The following is a 21,106-nucleotide window of genomic DNA, read 5'->3' on the forward strand; positions in this document are numbered from 1 at the left end:
TTCTACAGAGCTCTTTATTTTTTATTAAAGGCAACATTTTATCGCGATATTTATTAACTCGTATCAATATAGCAACATTACGGTCTTATTGTCAAAAAAGTGAAACGAAAATGGTGTTCGTTTGATTGATTTTACTAAATTTAAATCATTTTAATGTAAAATGGACTCGTATTACGTGTTAACCGGGAGTTGATGCAAGTGTTCATGAAATTATACTAATATATTCTATTTGCCAGGTCTGTTCTTTCATTGCATTTGTTTGCCGCGCAATCTATATAAGTGTGTCGTATAACTTGTAGTTCTTGCTCTAAATCGCAGTTTCTATAGATTTAGGTTTTATTGCCTCAGAGAACTGACGGTCACGTTCACAGTTTAGCATGTTCTCAAAAATGGGAACCTAGTTTACCCTGCTATAACCTATGGTCACGTACGCCACTTTAGGCTTGGCGTCCTAGCAGTGCCACTTTGTTTTACAATATACTGTTATGATTTATAGGTATGCTTTTCTCGTATTGCATTCCTTATCGGTTGTAATAATACTGAATTAGTGATGGAAATCGAATTCTATTGTTTGTCTCTTGAACAATTACTGAACTGTTTTGTGTCTTCTTTCAGGGCCTTGTTTCAAGATAAATACTGAATTTCAACATAGCTAATATGGTTAGTATAATCCTACTACCAATACTATAAAACTGAGTGTTCATTTGTATGTATATTATAGTAAAATCAATGTTAAATGTCTTAAATGGTTCTTGTTGACATATTGATTTTGGGTTTCTTTGTATAGCATATTGTTTTTATGACATTATGTTGCATTACAGCAGGTGGATGAACCTCCATTCCTGCCAGTGGGCACTGATGTCAGTGCCAAGTACAAGGGTGCTTTCTGTGAAGCAAAAATTAAGAAAGTGGCAAGAAGTATAAAATGCAAGGTAAGTAGTAAGTGTTAACTAAATAGTAGGAAAAGCATTATTGAATACAATATTTTCACTTTATGACTTATGACAAAAACTACTAGTTCGTATAAAATTTCTTTTATATATTATAAGACCTACTCCGTACAACAATTTATAAATTGCAAATACAGAATGAAATCACAATGAAAAAATCAACAATGATCAACTCTGGCCAACGTGGGACTCGAACCCACATCCTTGGATTGCCAGTCCAATGTGTTGCCAGTTCCACCAGCTAACCATGCGTCAATCAACGCAAATTTTGTCATTGCAACTGTGACAACATTACTAGCAACATCTGCATTCTAAGGTTCACAACCTGTTCATTTTTGTTTTTCATTGTGATTGACATCTGTATTTGCAATTTATAGAATGACCAGGCAGACCTCCTGTCCTGTGTATAAAAGTGGTAACTTCTTAATGTTTCCATGAGTGTTTACAGCACATTACAACAACTTTCATATAACACTTCCTACTGCTTCTGCCATTAGTTGTTCCCTCTTCTTAACTTTAATTTCACATTCTTACTATTGCTACTATTTTGCAAGACCTTTGTTAAACCCAAACCAATTTGCAGGTCACACTTAAGGCTGGAGGCAACATAACAGTGAATGATGATGTCATAAAAGGAACCCTGCGTGTTGGTAGCACAGTGGAAGTCAAGCAGGACCCTAAGAAAGATGCTGTGGAGGCGGTCATCACCAAGATTCAGGATTGCAGCCAGTACACTGTTGGTAAGTTTTTCAAAATGTACCAATGTTGGTACAGTCAGCAAAACTGTGTACTTTCTGTGCATCACTCATCCATGGCCCCGACGGAAAACCAGCGTTGGCCCATCCAGGCTAACACCATGCCGAGTTGGGACCATTTCATGGCTAATATTACTTGTTATGTTATGTAATGATATGCATTGTAATGTTATGTGTAAGTTTGTGTTTTTTGTTCCTCTATTTTTTTAATCTGTTAATTATTTGCCACAAATAAACTATTTCTATTTTAAAACTATTAGCTTAGCACCCCTGCATACATTTTTATGCAGGTCCAGAGAATTTTAAAGGGTCTATTCCATTGTAGTGAATCTTTTTCAGACAAAACAAATTGCCTTTGTCTTGCTATACACAGTTTGTGGGTGAGTGGAGGTTAAAGGTCCCTTACATAAATCATTGTGAGTCAACATTTAAATGCTAAAGAGTGAATGAAGGAAACTTATGCATTGTGCTTTTATATACTTGGTGAATGATTTTGAGGAATATTTTCAGTATACTTTTCATGAAACATGTTATAGGTAATTTTACATATGACTTTCTGACTCTGGTCCTGGGCAGTTTGGGTTATCGCCTCCCACCCCATCCCGAATACATCCCACTCACAAATCGCTCAAATTAACAACTAAATTAACCGTTCAATACTTTTTTTATCAGTGTTTGACGATGGCGACATCACGACCTTGCGGCGATCAGCACTATGCCTAAAGAGCGGAAGGCACTTCAACGAGAGTGAGACATTGGACCAGTTGCCTCTCACACATCCAGAACATTTTTCTACGCCTGTCATAGCGGGACGGCGCGGGAGGAGGGGAAGAGCTGCGTAAGTTTTTTTGCTTTTTATTTAAACTTTTCCCCATTCTTTTAAGTTTGGGCCTTGGGGTTTGAAATTTGAGGTCGTGAAGTTTCGGACGTATTTGGGATTAATTACTTGAAAATAGGTTGAATTCCGAGGCTACAAATGACCACATACTATGTTCAGCAAAGGGTATAGATTGAACAAACATTTTCTCGCGAGGCGACTTTATCGATTCGTACACGGCTGATCATGCAAGTCCCCGAAAGACCCGCCTAGTAAGGAAATTGCCGCGTAAAGCAGCTCGGTCTGTGACGAAGTGCCTCGCCCGAGGCATAGTAGTCATACGGGCGTTTACGTCGGCCGGGGCACCTTTCCACAGACAACTACTTCCCGCGGCAATTTCCTCGCAAGGCGTCTTGTTCCATGAAGACCTGCATAATTACTGAAGGCCTTTTAACCATTTTAACCTTTTAAAATATGTCCGTAGTCCGTAAATGGAGCTATTCATTAATAAAAGTGAATCGTCCCCATCAGGTCGGATGAGAGCGAAGGGGAAGTGAGCACGCGGCGCATGCCGGCGGACAGCGAGCCGCACGTGGGGCGCGTGGTGCTGGTGGAGGCGGCGGGGGGCGCGGAGCGGCGGCGCCCGCAGCAGCCCGCCTTCCCCGCGCTCGTCGTCGCGCCCTCGCCCGCCATCAAGGTCAAGGAGGACTACCTGGTGCGCTCCTTCAAGGACGGCCGATAGTGAGTCACGATCATATCTATCGCATTGCCCGAATGAGATGTTACACTTCAAACAATCATCCTCCACTATGATTTTGTGTGTTCACGAAACACTCAATAAATATAATTCATGTTAGTATAACAAAGCTTCTTCATTTTTTTTGACATAAAATCTTGAAAATTTTAGTAATCTCAGAAATGTAACCCAAAAATATTAAAGGATTGTTATGTTTGTAGTTACACAGTTCCAAAGAAGGAAGCCCGGGAGTTCCGCAAAGGCAGCGCGCCGCTAGAATGGGGCGGCGTGGAGGCGGCGCTGCAGTTTCTTAATAACGGCACGCTACCACCGCACTGGGACCGCGCGGCGCTGTTCAATGAGCCGCGTAATACCTCCGACGACGTAAGTAGTCTAGACAGTCTCATTCGGTGCGAAGGAGTTGCCTCGCACTGAATGTATTCAACAACGGTACCTGCCTTCGCACTGAGAACGCACCTCGTTATTTAAACGAGCCGTGTAACATGTTCGTACGCGCAAAACTAGTATCTTCGTTCAGACGTTTCGGACCTACCAAATTGCCTCGCAGAGGACGCTCCCTTAAAACATTAATGCATATTTATGTTATATGTAGATTTACGATATATAAGCATACGAGAAGTCGATATGATAATGATTGTATTTTTGTTTTAGAGCTCCGATGACGAGCCTCGTGAAGAGAAAGACCACTTTGTGGCTCAACTGTACAAATTTATGGATGATCGTGGCACGCCGCTTAACAGAAACCCCACTATTGCCAACAGGGATATTGATCTCTACAGATTGTTCAGAGTAAGTTGAACAACTTTTTAATTATTCGTTAATATTTACAATGTGTCAAATTATTTATAAACAATTCCTTGCGTTCTTACAGCATTGCCTTACGAGGCAAGTAGAATGCATCGCAAACTTATAGATGCGTTTTTTTGTAGGTGGTGCAAAAACTGGGAGGCTATAATAGGGTGACGAATCAGAATCAGTGGAAGACTATAGCTGACAAGATGGGTTTCCATCCAGTCACAACTAGCATCACAAATTTATGCAAGCAGGCATATAAGAAGTAAGATATTTCGATTTTTATTTTTCCCATCACAGACAAAAAAACACCACCATGGAGGGCAAGCATTTACAGCCAAGATTATATTTGTGGACAAGTTTTAGACCTTCTGTTGGGTTTATTATGTCAATTATGTGCAAGTGTCAAATTTATTTATCGATTTATTTTATTTTAAATAACATCAATCAGGACTGGAATGAGAGTATGGCAAGATTGGCAAGTGTTAGTAATGTATTGCTTAAAACTTCTTTAATATCCTTACTTTCAGGGCTATTTCAGGGCAGATCCTGTACTATATCACGTTTTATAGAAAAGTTGCTGTTATGGCACATATTATGACACTATACTGCTGCATACAGATATTTGTTCCTGAGTCATGGTTTTTTTCTATGTATTTAAGTACCTATTTATATATTATAAATATCGTTGTCTGAGTATCCACAACACAAGCCTTCTTGAGCTTACTGTGGGACTAAAGGGGCCCACAGATTACCAGTTCGCCGGACGATATCAGCTTGTCAGTTGTTACGAGCTGTCAAATGTTGCTTTTAACTGACAGGCCGATATCGTCCGGCGGACTGGTAATCAGTGGGCACCTTTAGTCAGTCTGTGTAAGAATGTCCTATATTATTTATTGTATACAGGGTTAACCTGAGACCTCTAGCTAACAGCTACCTCTCTCGGCAGGTTCCTGCACAGCTTCGAGGACTTCTACCGCAAGCTGGGCGTGACGCTGGTGGCGCACCCGCGCGGCGCGCGCACGCCGCCCGCCGGCCGCTCGCTCATCCGCGACCGCGACAAGCAGCCGCCCACCTCCTCCTCCGCCTGCTCCACGCCCACCAACACTCAGGTAATGTTGACGCCGTCTGACGTATTCTCAGTACTCACATGCTAAACACATTTAAAAAAAACTCTGGAAAAAGGTGTAAAGTTTTTAACTAACGATATACATATATTACTTAATTTTAGTTTCCTTTAAATTTGTGGTTTACTTATATTGGCCCACTTTAAAAACACTTACGTTTAAAGTGGGCTGATACTGATTATGGCCAGTACATGCTACATCGTTACAGCGCACAAAGGACAAGGACTCGGACAAGAGCGAAACGGACAAAAGTGAGAAGGAAGAGAAATTGGAGAAAGTTGAGAAACCCAAGGAGAAAATCCGGGGAAGCGATGAAGAAGACAGCGCGGATAACCAGCCGCTTATCACCACTGCTCCTAAGTAAGTCTAATTGTGACGTTCTCCAGCAAAAAATACCATATTGTCGCTTACCATAAGGACTAGGGTGGTTCACGTTTGTATGGGAAAAATTCAAACTCTAGCTAGAAGAAGCGGCACCCTCTCATTTTTAGGGTTCCGTACCCAAAGGGTAAAACGGGACTAGGGAATGCAAATCGGTTATTTTCGGTTATTTTTTGTATGGAAATTATCGGTTATTAACCGAAACCGCGGTTATTTCCATACAAAAAATAACCGATTTGCATTCCCTAAACGGGACCCTATTACTAAGACTCCGCTGTCCGTCCGTCCGTCCGTCCGTCCGTCCGTCCGTCCGTCCTTCCGTCTGTCCGTCCGTCCGTCTGTCTGTCACCAGGCTGTATCTCACGAACCGTGATAGCTAGACAGTTGAAATTTTCACAGATGATGTATTTCTGTTGCCGCTATAACAACAAATACTAAAAACAGAATAAAATAAAGATTTAAAAGGGGCTCCCATACAACAAACGTGATTTTTGACCAAAGTTAAGCAACGTCGAGAGTGGTCAGTACTTGGATGGGTGACCGTTTTTTTTTTTGCTTTTTTTTTTAGTTTTTTTTTGAATTATGGTACGGAACCCTTCGTGCGCGAGTACGACTCGCACTTGCCCGGTTTTTACACTTGTTCTGTTGACTAAATATGCCAAGTTTTGTAATCTTATCTCAACTACATCAAGGGGGTGCTCAAACACTGAAAAATTTTCAAAGTTGTATGAAATCCAAAAAAATCAAGTTATTATTTTTTTGAGTTTTATGTAAGTAGTAGTTTTCACATTATTGGAAAGTGTGATTTAAAAGTTATTTGGTGAAAAACCATTTTTATTTCTATTTTTTATGATTTTTTAAGGTGAAATTCTAAAAATCATACTTTTGAAAAATTATAAAAAATAGAAATAAAAATGTTTTTCTACTTAAAAACTTATAAATCACATGTGCAAATAATGTGAAAACAGATCCTGAAATAAAATTCTGAATAATAAATACTTGTTTTTTTTTTTGTTTTCATACAACATATAAAATTTTCAAAGTGGTTGATCACCCCCTTGTAGTTGAGATAAAATTACGAAACTTGGTGTATTTTATCAGCATAATAAGTGTAACAAAATAAGGGGGTGCCCCGTCGGAAAATAAAAAAAAATGTTTTTTGAACCGCCCTAATAAGGACGAAATTTGCTTGTATCTTTCTTTATATGAATAACCTGTCAGAGCATCCGTATGGCAAGCGACAATGTGGTACCTTTTGCTTGAAAACGACAATTTACGTATAGGTACTTTAAAGGCAAGTATGGTTCACACAGAAGCAGAACGAGCCGCTTTGCGACGTAATTGCCGCGCGAGGCAAGCCCGAGCCACGATCGGTGTATTCGTACTCGACTCGACATAAAAAAATAAAGGAACTTGTTTTTACATTTTTCAGTTGCCTCGCATAGTCTTGCCTCACAACTCTCACAAGTTCGTCAAATTGATGAAGCCTTGTGTCATTAACCTAAAGGCTCAATTAGACGGTACGAGAACTCGCATGCGAATTTCATTACATTTCAGTATTTTATCAGTCGACTGAATTGGATATAACATCAATAGTCCTCAATGCAATTAAATTCGCATGGGAGTTCGCGTCGTCGTCGCGCCCGTGAATGAGCCTTAACCCGTTTTTATCTGTCTAGGGTGGAAAAGGAAAAAGAGAAAGACAAGGAAAAAGAGAAAGATAAGGAAAAAGAGAAAGACAAGGAAAAAGAGAAAGACAAGGAAAAAGAAAAGGACAAAGAGAAAGAGAAGGACAAGGATAACAAAAGCACAACGTCAACGACAACAACGACGAGCGAGGAGAAGATTGTTGTCAAACCGCGTTCGCAGTCGCGCAACCGCGCGCTGCCCGTCAAGACGGAGGCGCTTGAGAAGCGGACGCCTAAACGACGACCCATTTTGTCAAAAGGTATGAATGGACATGTTCATTGTATACTTGTTACGACTGATCACAACAAACTAAAGAGATATTATTGATTTTAACATAAGTGTTAGTCTATGAAAATTTAAAAATTATTTCAGCTTACCCCTCAACCCCCTAAATATTCCCCTAAAATAGGAAATAAGCGAGTTTGACTTAGGTATTTAATATGATAGTGGTGGTAATTGCTATAACTGTTCAATTTTAGCTATCTACGGGAAACAGTCTCTGAGAAAAACTCATTTAGTCGATTAGCAAGACCAAAGTCATCCCACAAGTGTCCCATGAACAAATTTTAGTAGGGAACATCAAAAAAAGAGTTGAAATAAGTTTTTGGCAAAAATTTCATTTTTGGTACAAGCTTTTATCGCAGACTGTACTTTTTTTTTCCACAGGCAATTAATACTCATCGAGACAATTCTAAAACCCCAAACACAATTAGGTTTCGTTGTTTTATCACAGAGTTCCTATGGCCACCTCTGGTCTCCATCATCAGATCAGCTCGATGACACCATAATATTGCATTGTCACCCGACTTACGTATGTATGCAAAATTTCAGCTCAATCGGAAACCGGGAAGTGGATCAAATTTAACTTGCAAGATTTGATTACAGACAACGGTCAGGTGAAACTAAATAAAAGCTTGTAAAAATAGCGTTGTACGGCGCCATGTTTTGTGGTAACTGAATTGTCAAACGTAAACTTTTCATAACCAGAGTTACCGCATAATGTACGAAGCCGTACAGCGCTATTTACAGCATCTTTCAAAATTTTAAGTAGGTACGAATTTGTCTTAGACACATTTCACACATCTTATGAAGTTATGAAATAAGTATACCTAAAAGGTTATGGCTTTTCTATCTTCTGTTTTGTAGAAAGCACAAGCGTTGTCACGCCCCGCGCGTCACGGCGCCCGCATGCGTCCACCGACAGTGATAGTTCTGGCCGAGCCTCGAGGTATGTTCTTACTACTTGATCATTTATACCAATATTAACCCTAAATCAACCTACATAGCGTTTGCCTTGCGAGGTAAATATAAATCCGTGCTCATTTTATTCATTAGCATAGCTATTATTTGGAACCTAAGCTACATTTTATCGCAAAATATCAGGAATTAACGCAGTGATTCAAAGGTTTAAGCGCCTAGAGTAGCCCCTAACAAAGAAGAAAATTATCATGCTTTTATAACAATTTGTATGAAAAAGACAGACACAGATTAGTTGTGACAAATATGAGCAAACAAACTGGGTGTGTAATGATCCGTATAACAATAAATCACTTAACCGGTATAATGAACTTTTGATATAACAACAAAATAACTATTTTCATGGGGTATAATGCTTAATCGATATAAAAGCTATTCGATATAACGTTTACTGGATATAATGAATATGTGTTATAAGTATTTATGGTATAATGTATTCTAATGTATAAAAATAAGTTGAGGTTTGTGTGTGTTGTGACTATTGTTTTCTTTCTAAACTCGTTGAGATTGCAGAGAGAAGCGAAACGTGTCGAGGATTTCCATTACTTATTCCTAAAAAAAGTAAAGTAATAAAATAGTCGGTTCAGGCGCTTCGCCGGCCGCTGCCGCGCTTCGCTCGCTCGGCTCGCGCGCTGTAGGGTCGCAGTTCTACCTAACACTCCTCCTCGCTTCGCTCGTCGTCTTAAATTATACCAGTACTACATTATGCCAACTGAGCGTTATATCGAACATAATTATATCACATATACGTTATACGCTGTTAATGTTACATTAGAAGTTGTTATATTACTAGTTCATTATACTTGGCGATAGTTAGACTCTCTAAGAATATACCATGTATTGTTATAGCAAAAGTGCATTATATCCCTCAATCTTATCTTATATCGACTAAAAATATATCAAAAGTTGTTATATGGACCGTTACGCACCCGTATTTGGGATATAAACAAACACATGGTATAACAATTGTTTTTCACAGATGTGGGCCAACAAAGAAAATGCAGAGCCGCCGCAGCCAGAGCGCTAACTCGGCGAGCAGCGGAAACACCATCGCGTCTAACAGCAGCAAGCGACCGAGGAAGCGCAAAACTACCGAGTGAGTTCACACAAAACACATTCTACTATATCCTTAGATATAACCAAACGGAGACGCCATGTCTGTAATTTTCGGTACAAAATAGTCTGCCGATTTTTGCGGGGGAGGGGCACGTCAAATGTATACGTAACGTAAAAATAGCCATATCAGATAAATGTCAGTCCGCTGATTGGCCGCCTATTTTCGACAGAGGGGAACGCCTGTTAATGGCTACTCCGTTTGGTTATATCCTCTAAGACTAGCGGTTCGTGATCGGCGGATAGTTGCGCCCGTGGTGGTAACGTTAAATCCATATCAAAATTGACGGTTAAAGTGGCGATGCCAGATTTTCTCGCTGCATAGTTAACTTAGACAGACTGTTCCGTGGGGGGCAGAGTTTATGCCTAGGGAATGCAAATCGGTTATAACCGTAACCGAAATATTCGGTTATAACCGAATATTTTGACAAAATTTCATAATCGAATATTGGAAACTCGAATAACCGGTTACGGTTATTTTCGGTTATTTATTTATGACTTAAATTGTATGTTTTTATCATCAAATGACTACAAAATCCTGCCATTTTTGGCTGTGACGCCTGTGACTATAATTTTTGTCATTCGTGGACTTTAATAACAAAAATATACCAAATTTACTTCCCTTATTTATGAAATATTTTTATTGAATATTGTATCACGTTCAAGGTCATATTTTACTTTTACTGTATTTGGTGTGTTTTATTAAAAAACCAAGACTTTTACTCACATTCCCTAATACTGTAGTTACTAAAACAAAGATTTTTGTATTTTTTTATTACTTCTATGTAAATTTATATTTTTTCGGCTAAAATAACCGTAACCGATTATAACCGATATTCGGTTATTTTTCGGGCATAACCGAAACCGGTTATGAAGTTTGGCCGGTTATTGCATTCCCTTTATGCCTAAGATTCATTTGCTTGCTGTGAGATCGTATTAAGTTGAGGCTAAAATCAGTCTCCCTAATAAATCACAGTACAGCACCATTAAACTAGCTGAAGGTCCATAACAATTCTGAAAAGAAAATAACGCCTAAGAAATTCTCGTAAGTATAAAAAAAAGTTTGTGATTGCAAAAAGAGCAAGACATCTACAAATGAAATTTGTGTGTTGTTTTGACTTACATATTTAACTTGGCTCTTTTTCACCAGACCATCAACAAACGAGCCGCCTCGTGCAGGCAACGTGAAAGCTCAAGTGGGTGACAAGCTAAAGGTGTACTACGGACCCACGCAGTCGGAATCAAAGGTAATGAAACCGAAGGTAAATAATTATACATTTATGTTGGCCATGACTCCGAGATGAATTCTAACTTGTCCTACTAACAACTTTAACATTGAGACTGGGTTATAACACATAATTTGTTCAATGTATGGTTATGCTCGTACATTATAATATTTTGTCCAAAAAAACTTAATACACATTTAATTACCAACTTTTGATGCCCTAACTAATGATGTGAGAAAGTGACAAAAACGTCTATTACCGAAAATAGAATTTGTGATCCAATTCCTAACATCTTTATTACATTTTCGTATAGTCAGCTTCGAAGGCATTTATTTAGTAATGTTAGTTTGTAGTTTACTGTTTTGTTGCAATGCAACATTTATTAAAAAAAAAAACAACTTGCTTTTTTAAAGTTGTTATTAAAGAGAAGGAAAATTCTTCCACCATAACTGCTTGTAAAGCATAGTTGCGATGGCAGCCGAAACGGATTTGTTAACTACAGTCATTTTCTAAAATTCCCACTCTTTGTCAAACCATGCATGTTAAAATGTTTTCGACGCTGACTGCCTGCAAAGCGAATTCCTGCATTTATCTCGGGTCAATCGGTTTTCGTTTTGTTCGTTTAAGTTTCTCAAAGTATAAACTTTGAGAGCTAGCATGTGTCTAACGATGTTGTATCTCAGGTGACGTACGAGGCGAAAGTGATCGAGATCTCGTCGGAGGGGATGCTGCGGGTACATTATACAGGGTGGAACACGAGATACGACGAGTGGATTAAGCCTCAGAGGATAGCGCTCAATGTGACGCAGCATGAGATGCGAAATAAGAAGGTTAGTTTAATTTCACATCGTGAAGCTAGTTTTCTGGCTACGAGATACACTTTTCAAGTTTAATTACAATGATTTGTTGATGTTGAAAACGTACTATGTTTTTGTTTATTTCAGAGCATAAGTAACAGCAGACGGGTCAGATCAAAGAGGACAGAAGGTAATATTAACAATGATGCATAAATTCAAAGTTTATATAGTTAAATTGTATTTTATTTTTGATTGATGCATTGGGCCAGTAGTGGGACGTAAATAGGCTAATATTATTATTATTTTTATCCTAAATCTGAGTATTTCTTGCAGAATCATCGGCTCGCTCTGATTCGGATAGCGATTCAGATAGCGACGACAACGTGAAACGACCTCCTAAGAAACCTGACGACAAGTCCAATATAAAACGTTTGTATTATAAAATGAATTGCTTTAAATTGCAGAAAACCATGATGTTGTACACATGACTAACCTCAAACTCTTTTTTCGTAGCACCCAGGTCTAAAGACGCTAAGTCCAGCGACAGCAGTAGTTCTAGCAAACCTCGCAAAAGGCCAATCAGGACAGTTTCCACGCCCACTGCTGTTTCCCCTGCCAAGAAACCACGCCCCAGCTCTTCCACTCACCAAGGTCGGGACTACGACCTCAACGAAATACGATCAGAACTTAAAGGACTTCACACAGTCAAGCAGGAAACTGAAGAACCGATAAAGCAGGAAGTGGTGGAGAAGGAAGCTTCCAGCCCACCACAAGCCGCCGCCTCTGCCCCTGAACCAGCTCCGCCAGAGAAACAACCTAAAGATGAAGATGTTTACGAGTTCAAGGAACCGGAACCGTTTGAACTGGAACTGCATGATGAGAAGAAGAAACGAACTCATAGGATCTTTGATGATATTTCACCTAGCAAATACACTTCAACGTTGTCTAAATCACTGAGCGAAGAAATTTCCGAAGATCCATTGAAGACCCGAACGACTCCTTTACGTTCGCCGTCTCTGTCGCCTTTCAGAGATTTTGGATCCACGAGTAACGCGCCTGGCCGACAGAGCCCTGAGGAAGATTCCAAGGATGGTTTATTTTCTTTAGACGAAGATTCCTTCCCTGGCGACGGCAGTTCAGGACTTCGCTTCGAAGGCTTCATACCTGCAAAGAATCAAGAAACTTACTCGAAGAAAAGCAAGGTCTCGAAACTTCGGGAACTAATCGATGATTCGCCGGATAGCAGAGCTGATGATGAACAATCGTCTGAGGACGAACCTGAGGATATAGCTATTAAAGAAGAATTAGGAGAACCAAGCTCCAGCTCGGTGCCAACTTCAGAGTCACCAAAATCTCCAGAACCAGTTAAAGAATCATCTAACGAATCTGAACAAGTTGAAGATTCAAAAACTGAGAACAATATTTTAAGCATGCTGGGAAATCCAGAAAAAGAACTAGAGCTTCTAGAAAGTATTCCAGAGCCTGCGAACACACCTCCGCCGCTTGTATTCCCGTTAATTCAAATGAAAGACATACCCATTCCAAGCACACCTTCGGAGTCCACGAGTGACAGCACTCCAGATTCGAAGGAAGAGACCGTAAAGGAGGAAACACCAATGATTGATTTGGATTCTATCCCACTTCCAAGTGATGAGCCGAAGGACAATGTATTTAAAATCAACAAGGAACCAAAACAAAATATCTCTAAAACAAAGGAAACGAAAGAAAAAGAGCCCATTAAAGTTAAGGAAACGAAAGAAAGTACAATTAAAGTTAAAGAAATTAAAGAGGCGGAAGTTAAAGAATCCAGTGAAACTGTACAGAAATCAAAAGACACAAAAGACAGTATTTTCAAACCTAAAGATACTAAAGAAACTCCTGTTAAAGCAAAAGATCCGAAGGACAACGCTTTAAAATCCAAAGATCCAAAGGAAAGTACACCTAAACCCAAGGATCCGAAAGAGAGTGTGCCCAAATCAAAAGATACACAAGAAACAATCCCTAAACCAAAAGATAAAGATCCAAAAGAAAGTATTTTCAAACCAAAAGATACTACTGAAAGTGTTTTCAAACCCAAAGAAAACATTATTAAAGTCAATAAGGATCCGAAAGAAAGTATTTTCAAAATCACAAGGGATCCCAAAGAGAGTTGTTCAAAAACAAAGGATCCCATCGACAGCACGTCGAAACCCAAGGAAGTAAAGGAAGTGCTCAAAGTTAAAATCGAGCCTTTGAAGAGTTTGGATCCTGAACCAAATCCTCCTAAACTAGAACCCCCATCAAGTCCTCTGATAGATACTGAAGAAGACAAATCGGAGCCGGATAGTCCGGCGCGAATCGACGTTATTCCTGAACCGCCACCCGCCTTCCTCGTACAGTCCGAGGGCCCTAAGATAGCCGACAAACTACTTAAAGCTATCAACAGCGCTAAACGGTTGTCCATGTCTCCACCACCAGTTGAAGACAAAATAGACAAAGATAAACCGCGCGCGCTTACACCTAAAACCGACCTTCTCAAAACTAACAAACCGGAAGGCAAACAATCACCCATACCGCTAGAAACTAAAACTCCCAAACAGGACACAAAGCCTTTAACTAAAGAGCCATTGAAGAAAATCAGTCCAACAGTCACGGATTCCATTTTCGGTGAGCCTTCTAACTTTACCGATGCGAAACGTGACCTGGCAGATATCAAGAAAGTCAAGGCGAAGGAACCCTCGCCGCCCAGGTTATTGAGTCCTTTAAATATCCTGGAGCGACGAAAGAGTGTAGCGGATCTGCCCATGCCTACCCCGGGCAAGAACAATAAGGTGCTAAGTGACACTATACAGAAGCTGTCTAGCCAGATTAATTCGAGCCAGGCTGCCGCGGCCAGCATTCCTTTGCCGCCTTTCCCGGCGGAGGATAGAAGCGAGTCCAGTGATTCAGATGATTCTGATAGAAGGTAAATATCACAATATTTTAGTTTCATCCTTCCATTCACAGGTAATGCAAGTAGTCTGTAAAATGTTTGTAATAAGAAACACTCGGATTCAGATCGTAATAATTCATAACTGTTGATACCTACTGTCGGAATTAAACGTAGCATTGATCGAAAGCGCTCGTAAATTGGCAATATCCCTTCGGGTTGAGCAAGATTCAGTGTGCGCTTCTATGCTTTGTAAGTCGTCAATCTATTTGATATATCTGATGCGTAGCCTTCGGGCGGATTAACAATCCACTTGTTTGATGAATAATTGTTTCCACAGGTTAATAATAGACAAGCTGACAGTAGAGGAGTGGAGCGGCACGGACGCGGCCCGCAGCGCGCTGCACGCGGGCAAGTCGCCCGGCGAGTGGAGCGCCGGCGAGACGCTGCTCATGCTGGAGGACGCCTGCAAGAACGAGCGCAAGCACAGTCAGTATACGTGTAGTACAATCACGAATACCGGCACTCATAAACTCAGTTTTAATATCCCACATGCTTAAAATCACTGTTTTTATTCAAATGATAGTACGATTAGGTAGTCTACTACTAAATGGAACTATCATTTTAGTTGTTCGTTTTGTGAAACCTCAAATGTGACAAGTGGTCTTAATAGTCACCGCTTGGTCTCACCTAGTTTTGGACCTGCTGGCCGTAAAATAGTTTTCACCTCAGCAGCTCGAACAAGGGTACTTTGCTTCTTAAAAACACACACACACACTCAGACAAAATGCGATTTTGCTCACTGAGTGAGACAAAATGCGATTTTGCTCACTGAGTGAGACAAAATGACATTCAAGTGACCTTTATAGTCAAATGTCATTTCAACATGCGGGGTCTAATACAAGTTCGATATACTTGGGTTCTATTATCTCTGTCCCTCTAGGTATGTTCTCACTGCTTAGGGTGAAAATTTTTGTGTACTACACGAGATCAAAGTTATTTACATCTCGTGCGCTTTTGAATCCCTTACTACGCTCAAGATTCTAAATTAGATTCACTCGCTACGCTCGTGAATATATTATAGAATCTTTCGCTTGCACGGGACTCAAAATAAGCACTCGAAGAAATATCAAACTTTGATCTCTTGTTGTACAATAGTTACCTAGAGGGACAGAGATAATAGAACCCAAGTATATCGAACTTGTATTAGACCCCGCATGTTGAAATGACATTTGACTATAAAGGTCACTTGAATGTCATATTGTCTCACTCAGTGAGCAAAATCGCATTTTGCTCACTGACTGAGACACACTCAGTGAGCAAAATGCTATTTTGCTCACTGAGTGAGACAAAATGACTCAGTGAGCAAAATCTCATTTTGCTCACTGTTTTTAAGAAGCAAAGTACCCTTGTTCGAGCTGCTGAGGTGAAAATAACTATTGTAATGTTGTACATGACACTATAATTTGTCAGGTGCCCGCGTGGTAGTGGCGGGCAGCGCGCGCGGCCCGGCTGGCGTGGCGGCGGAGGAGGACAGCAACCTGTCGCTGCTGCTGTGCGAGGAGACCATCCCCGGCTCGCCCGCGCCCGACGCCGAGCCGCCGCCGCGCCCCGACCTGCACATGCCCTTCGCCTGCGCGCCGCAACACGCTAACAAAGGTAACTCGAGGGCCCACGAGGAAAGAGCCGAGGGAGGAAATTGAAGCAAGAAACAACTTGATTCTCTATACTAGTTTCCTGTACAAAATCGCTCCCGGATCCGGGAATTGCTGGTTCTCACCTTACAAATTCAGTATCTAGAGCATTATCTACCCCACTCGTTTGAATTATTATGACTATTATGAGCCTCGACGGCCGCCTCTTTCACCACGCCGATCTGTTCATAGTATGTGTAATTTTTATCCGGAGCCATATTTATTGTGATAATTTGTTATTGTAGCAGAAGAACGGCGCGCAGGCTCGGCGCGCTCGCCGGTGGCGGGCGCGCCCGCCGCCTGGGGGCGCCGCGCGCTGCTCGACAACACGCCGCCCACCACGCCCGACAGCAGCCTCGACATGTCGCCCATGAGGTCAGTCTCACCCTCGCCAAACCTTACTTCGGAGACTTACTTTGGAACAGCAGGGATGATCAGCAGCGAGGTCTTCTGAGAGAAGTTGTCACGTCTCGCGTCACTTATCGCTGCAGAAAGTTGTTGAGGGATACGAGCGAAGTATGGAGTAAAAGTAGCAAAAAGATAAGAAGTCAAGGAAATTGATAAGGGATTTACAATGCTTGGGTGAAAACGATGAACTAAATATATGATATACGCTGAGGATTAAATTTTGCCATTCAACTTATTTTTCTTGTCTTGTGTTAGTGTTCTTGCAAAAATATGTAACTTTAAATTATTACAGAGAACGGCGCATTTCGGAGCGAGACAGTCCGATGGAACGAAAAGAAGACGAAGACGACAGGCGTGAGAATGACGCCTCTGCCATGGACATTGACAAATCTCATGGTAAGCAAATCGTGTCATCGCTTTCAAAGTGTTTTTGCTCGAACAGCGCCGTGTTTCTATACTCCTTTTAGTTACATGTCTCGATTTAGACGTTACAAAACTTTACTTAAGCTCTGTTTTCCTAGGATAGCGGTGCCGTCATACAGCGGCCGTCTCCATACAAATATTACGACATCCATATTTAGCCGTATTATTTAGTATGGAGACGGCCGCTATATGACGTCACCGCGCTCCTAGGAAAACCGATCTTTACGCATGAGTATAAATGTTTGACGCTACGTCAGCGGGTCGCAAACTGGACCTTGCGAGGTGAATATGATTTTTTGAGGTAGACAAGTTGCAGCTCTTCCCAAAGTAGTTTAAAAGCCGGACGCCTGTAATACATCATCATCATATTTAAATCAACCGATATTGTTGTAGTTTTTTAAATTCCTGAAGCTAACGATTTATAATGCGCTCGGTACTACGTGTAATCCCGGGTGTTTGTTATTGCAGCAGGCACACGGTCACGTAAGGCATCGGAGTCGTCGTGCGCGGGCGGGGCGGGGCGGGGCCGCCGGCGCGCGCGCCGCGACACGGACGAGGCGCGCGGCGACCACCCGCCCGACCTCAAGTACAACTTCTTCATCGAGCTCGGTGAGTCACCCGTGGTTACAGGGAGATCGAGACACATTTAGGCCTACTTGCACCATTCCACTAATTTACAGCGTTAACCCGGTGTCAAATTGTACCGGTAACCATGGTAACTCCAGATTTAATCGGTTAACCGTGGGTTAGAGAATGCTGCAAGTGGCTCTCCAAGCTTAACTCCTAAGTTTAGCTTGGCCTTTAGGGAAGACACTGGGACCGATCCTCACTTTGGACTATAAGTACTCCCACAGCCCACGGACAGGTTTTCCAAGTCTCGCAGTCACCATACAGAGGCACTCTATTACGATTATGTCGCACCGAAATATCACATAAATTGTACACATTTTGCCTCCTTATTGAATTGAAAATATTTATTTCAGATTTGCATCCATATTTGTTAGTATAACTTAGGAACTAATGTTAATTTTTACACCTAGTATATGACCTAATAACTATAACCTAATCTATTTTCTAAATTTAAGAAAGCCTATAACTTGGCGAATCCAATGCGCCAGTATAGGATTCTCAGGCCTTTCTGCAATGACATCCAGAATGCTGTTGGTACTGCTCCTAAGCCGACCCATCATCGAGACGATTCTCTTTCGCATAACCGCATGGAAATCGTCTGTATGGGCCTCGGCGAACATGCGCGATGCGCTACACCATGTGGGCAGCCCCAACAACATTCTGAGTGCATTATTATATTGCACGCGCAGGGCATTTAAGGCTTTTTTCGTATACTTCACCCACAGGCTGCTCGAGTAAAATGATTGATTGAAAGCTTTAAAAAGCACCATTTTTACCTCTCTTGAGCATCGAGCAAACCTGCGGGCGAGCATGTTAGACCTTACAGCCAATGCCCTGCGCTCCCGCTCTATATCTAGGTCATCATTAAGGTCTTGCGTTATGATATGCCCTAGATATTTCACTTTATCCACAACAGTGTGGTTCCATGCAGTACAACCGGGGGTACAGAGCTTGGCGTGTAACTACCAGCCTTGAACATTAGCACCTGACTTTTCTTTGGGTTGTACTGCAATCCATGTGTCTCCGCATACGTCTCACAAACCGCAAGCAGTTTCCTAAGGGCACTGATAGACAGACTGAGCAGCACCATAATATCGTCTGCATAACTAAGATTATTGGCACAAACACCATGTATATAGCAGCCTGTATATGTGCTACTCAGTTCGTCTATCAGTTTATTTACATAGAGGTTAAAAAGCTTAGGAGACGTAAGCCCTCCTTGCCTCACACCACACTCAAGCTTATACTCTGCAGACATACTATCCGCCCATCTCACCTGGTTCAGTTGATTTTGGTACCAGTATCTCAGTATATTTGTGTATACTACCGGTGTGCCTGTCTCCTTTAGCTTTTGCCACAAAATGTCATAATTAACGCGATCAAATGCTTTTGACAAATCGAGGAAACAGGCAAATACTGGAGTCTTCCTTTCCGTATAATACCCGACAGTGTGCTTTAGACACAGAATAGCACTTTCGGTGGATAGCCCAGCTCGAAAACCGAACTGCGCATCCTGTATTTTCAGGTACTTATTAAGAACTGTGTCCAGCAGACCGTCGAGTATTTTTGCTTATGCATTCAATTTATTATTATTAAAATATTGTGTTTGTTTTAGACCCATCATGGGACTGCCAGACCCGCATCAACGTGCTGACGACGCGACTCGCGGACCTGCGTAAGGCGTACCACTCGGTGAAGGCCGAGCTCGCCGCCATCGACCGCCGTCGGAAGAAGCTGCGCCGCAAGGAGAGAGAAGGTGAATATTTCTTAATTACGAAAAGGTTGTGTCACAAGTAATAAACGAAATTTCCATTTTGGAAATGCTAAAATTCGTTCCCCATACAAAAATGTGAGAAACTTCCGATTTTTATCCATGCGGAAAAGCTCGCTATTTTGGTCACTTTCCGGCACAGCAATTATACTACGAACTGAAGCAACATATGCGTGTGCGCCGCACCGTATACCGGTCGCAAGGGCCTGAAGGACAAGCGTGGCTCCTCTACTATTACTTTGACTTCATGCGTAGCATAGCAACAGCAATAGAGAAACAATTCACTGTCTGAACGTAAAATAAATGATCTTTCTACGCTGAATACATAGCGAGCGGACTTATGATCAACTGTATGAAATGCCTGATGTTTTAGCTTAAATTACTACCATTTCGTAAGTTTTAACGCGATTTCTAATAGTTGTTATTTTGTTTCAGCCGTGAAGGCAGCGAAGGCCGCTTGCTCATGATGAAGGCAGTAGGGCCCCTGATCTCAGCCGCCGGCGCCACCACAGTTCATTCGTTTTAGAATGAAGTGCACGCGACCTGGCCTCCTTCGCGTTACGATACGTTGAAAAGAAGCTAGAACATTAGCATGTAGAATCTGTATTGTTATTATGCCTATCTTACAACCTCGTTGTATGAATTTTCATCTTTTCTAAATCATAATTTATTGTACATGTTTCGTCTGTAGAATTTAAAGGCTTGAACGCATGGTTTGATGCCGAAGTATTGTAATTGTATGTATATGTAATTGATAGTTTCGCAAATGTTACCTCGAATTATTTTCTCTATATTTTCTACAGGTATGTGCATTGAGTTACTATTACTATAGAGAAGCAATACTAAGCAATAAAATTGTCGCAATCGCAACCTGTACCACGCGACCAAAACGTCGTAAGCGCGGTAAAATTCATGGCGCTTACGCGTTTAGGTCGCGAGATTCACGCTCCGCTTCTTTTGTTTGTTATGAAAACGACAGCAACTCATGGCGCATAATACTGGTTCTTTGTGCCGGTTAATAATAGTTCAATGGGTATGTGGGAATAAGTACATATTTAGCAATATTGTTATTGTTAATTATGCGGAATCAGAACAGAATATTGCTTTCATAAATATATACATGGACTCAATGTCATATAATAAATATGAAAGAAATACGTTATTTATTATATTTGAAGACTGATCGATCGGAATATGGGATAAATGTATTTGACACATTTTTATCTAAAGTTTATAATATTTCTTCGATTTATTATGTCGTTTATTTGAATATAGACAGTTTTATTGATATCAGATTTTCATTTCGCCTGTCTATAGTGTCTATACAAACAACACACAGCGAGGCTAAGTGTCCAAAGTGACTTTCACCACGTATATCAGAGGCTTTCAGAACCATAAAAACTCTTATTTTTAATTTGGACCTAGTTTTATAGTACATAGGGATGAATTTCGTTTATATGGGAAAGCAATTAAAACAAATGAATACTACATACTACTTTATTTGGTTTGAAAGGTTTCAATTAAACCAGGTTGGCCGTTCTGTTTACGCAGTATTCTCGAGCGAGAACGTTTCCCATACAAAACGCAGAAAGGCAAAACTCTTGCTCAGTG

General features: G+C 41.0%; 1 protein-coding gene and 1 non-coding gene across 3 annotated transcripts; one reads left to right on the forward strand and one right to left on the reverse strand.

Annotated features, from left to right (window-relative positions):
* The first annotated feature begins 72 nt into the window (after positions 1–72).
* On the forward strand, positions 73–20,783 carry LOC134799487 (AT-rich interactive domain-containing protein 4B-like). 2 transcript variants are annotated; one of them, XM_063771895.1, is made up of 26 exons: positions 73–236; positions 616–660; positions 822–932; positions 1,534–1,690; positions 2,378–2,543; positions 3,054–3,263; positions 3,480–3,642; positions 3,931–4,068; positions 4,209–4,336; positions 5,021–5,183; positions 5,407–5,558; positions 7,259–7,527; positions 8,415–8,496; positions 9,505–9,621; positions 10,789–10,900; positions 11,548–11,694; positions 11,809–11,851; positions 11,995–12,090; positions 12,175–14,605; positions 14,910–15,058; positions 16,043–16,228; positions 16,509–16,638; positions 16,964–17,067; positions 17,563–17,703; positions 19,340–19,480; positions 19,931–20,783. In XM_063771895.1, exons 2-26 carry the CDS (start codon positions 658–660, stop codon positions 19,960–19,962), a joined length of 5,571 nt encoding a protein of 1,856 aa, XP_063627965.1. In that variant the 5' UTR covers positions 73–236; positions 616–657; the 3' UTR covers positions 19,963–20,783. The 2 variants fall into 2 exon arrangements, with proteins under 2 accessions (XP_063627965.1, XP_063627967.1); XM_063771897.1 differs by having other exon boundaries at positions 5,416–5,558.
* Trnaa-ggc (transfer RNA alanine (anticodon GGC)) lies at positions 1,126–1,197 on the reverse strand. The gene has a single exon. It is a non-coding gene; the product is annotated as a tRNA-Ala (tRNA).
* Positions 20,784–21,106: the final 323 nt, after the last annotated feature.

The sequence above is a fragment of the Cydia splendana genome, chromosome 18 (assembly GCF_910591565.1).
Source record: "Cydia splendana chromosome 18, ilCydSple1.2, whole genome shotgun sequence".
NCBI classification, from domain to species: Eukaryota; Metazoa; Arthropoda; class Insecta; order Lepidoptera; family Tortricidae; genus Cydia; species Cydia splendana.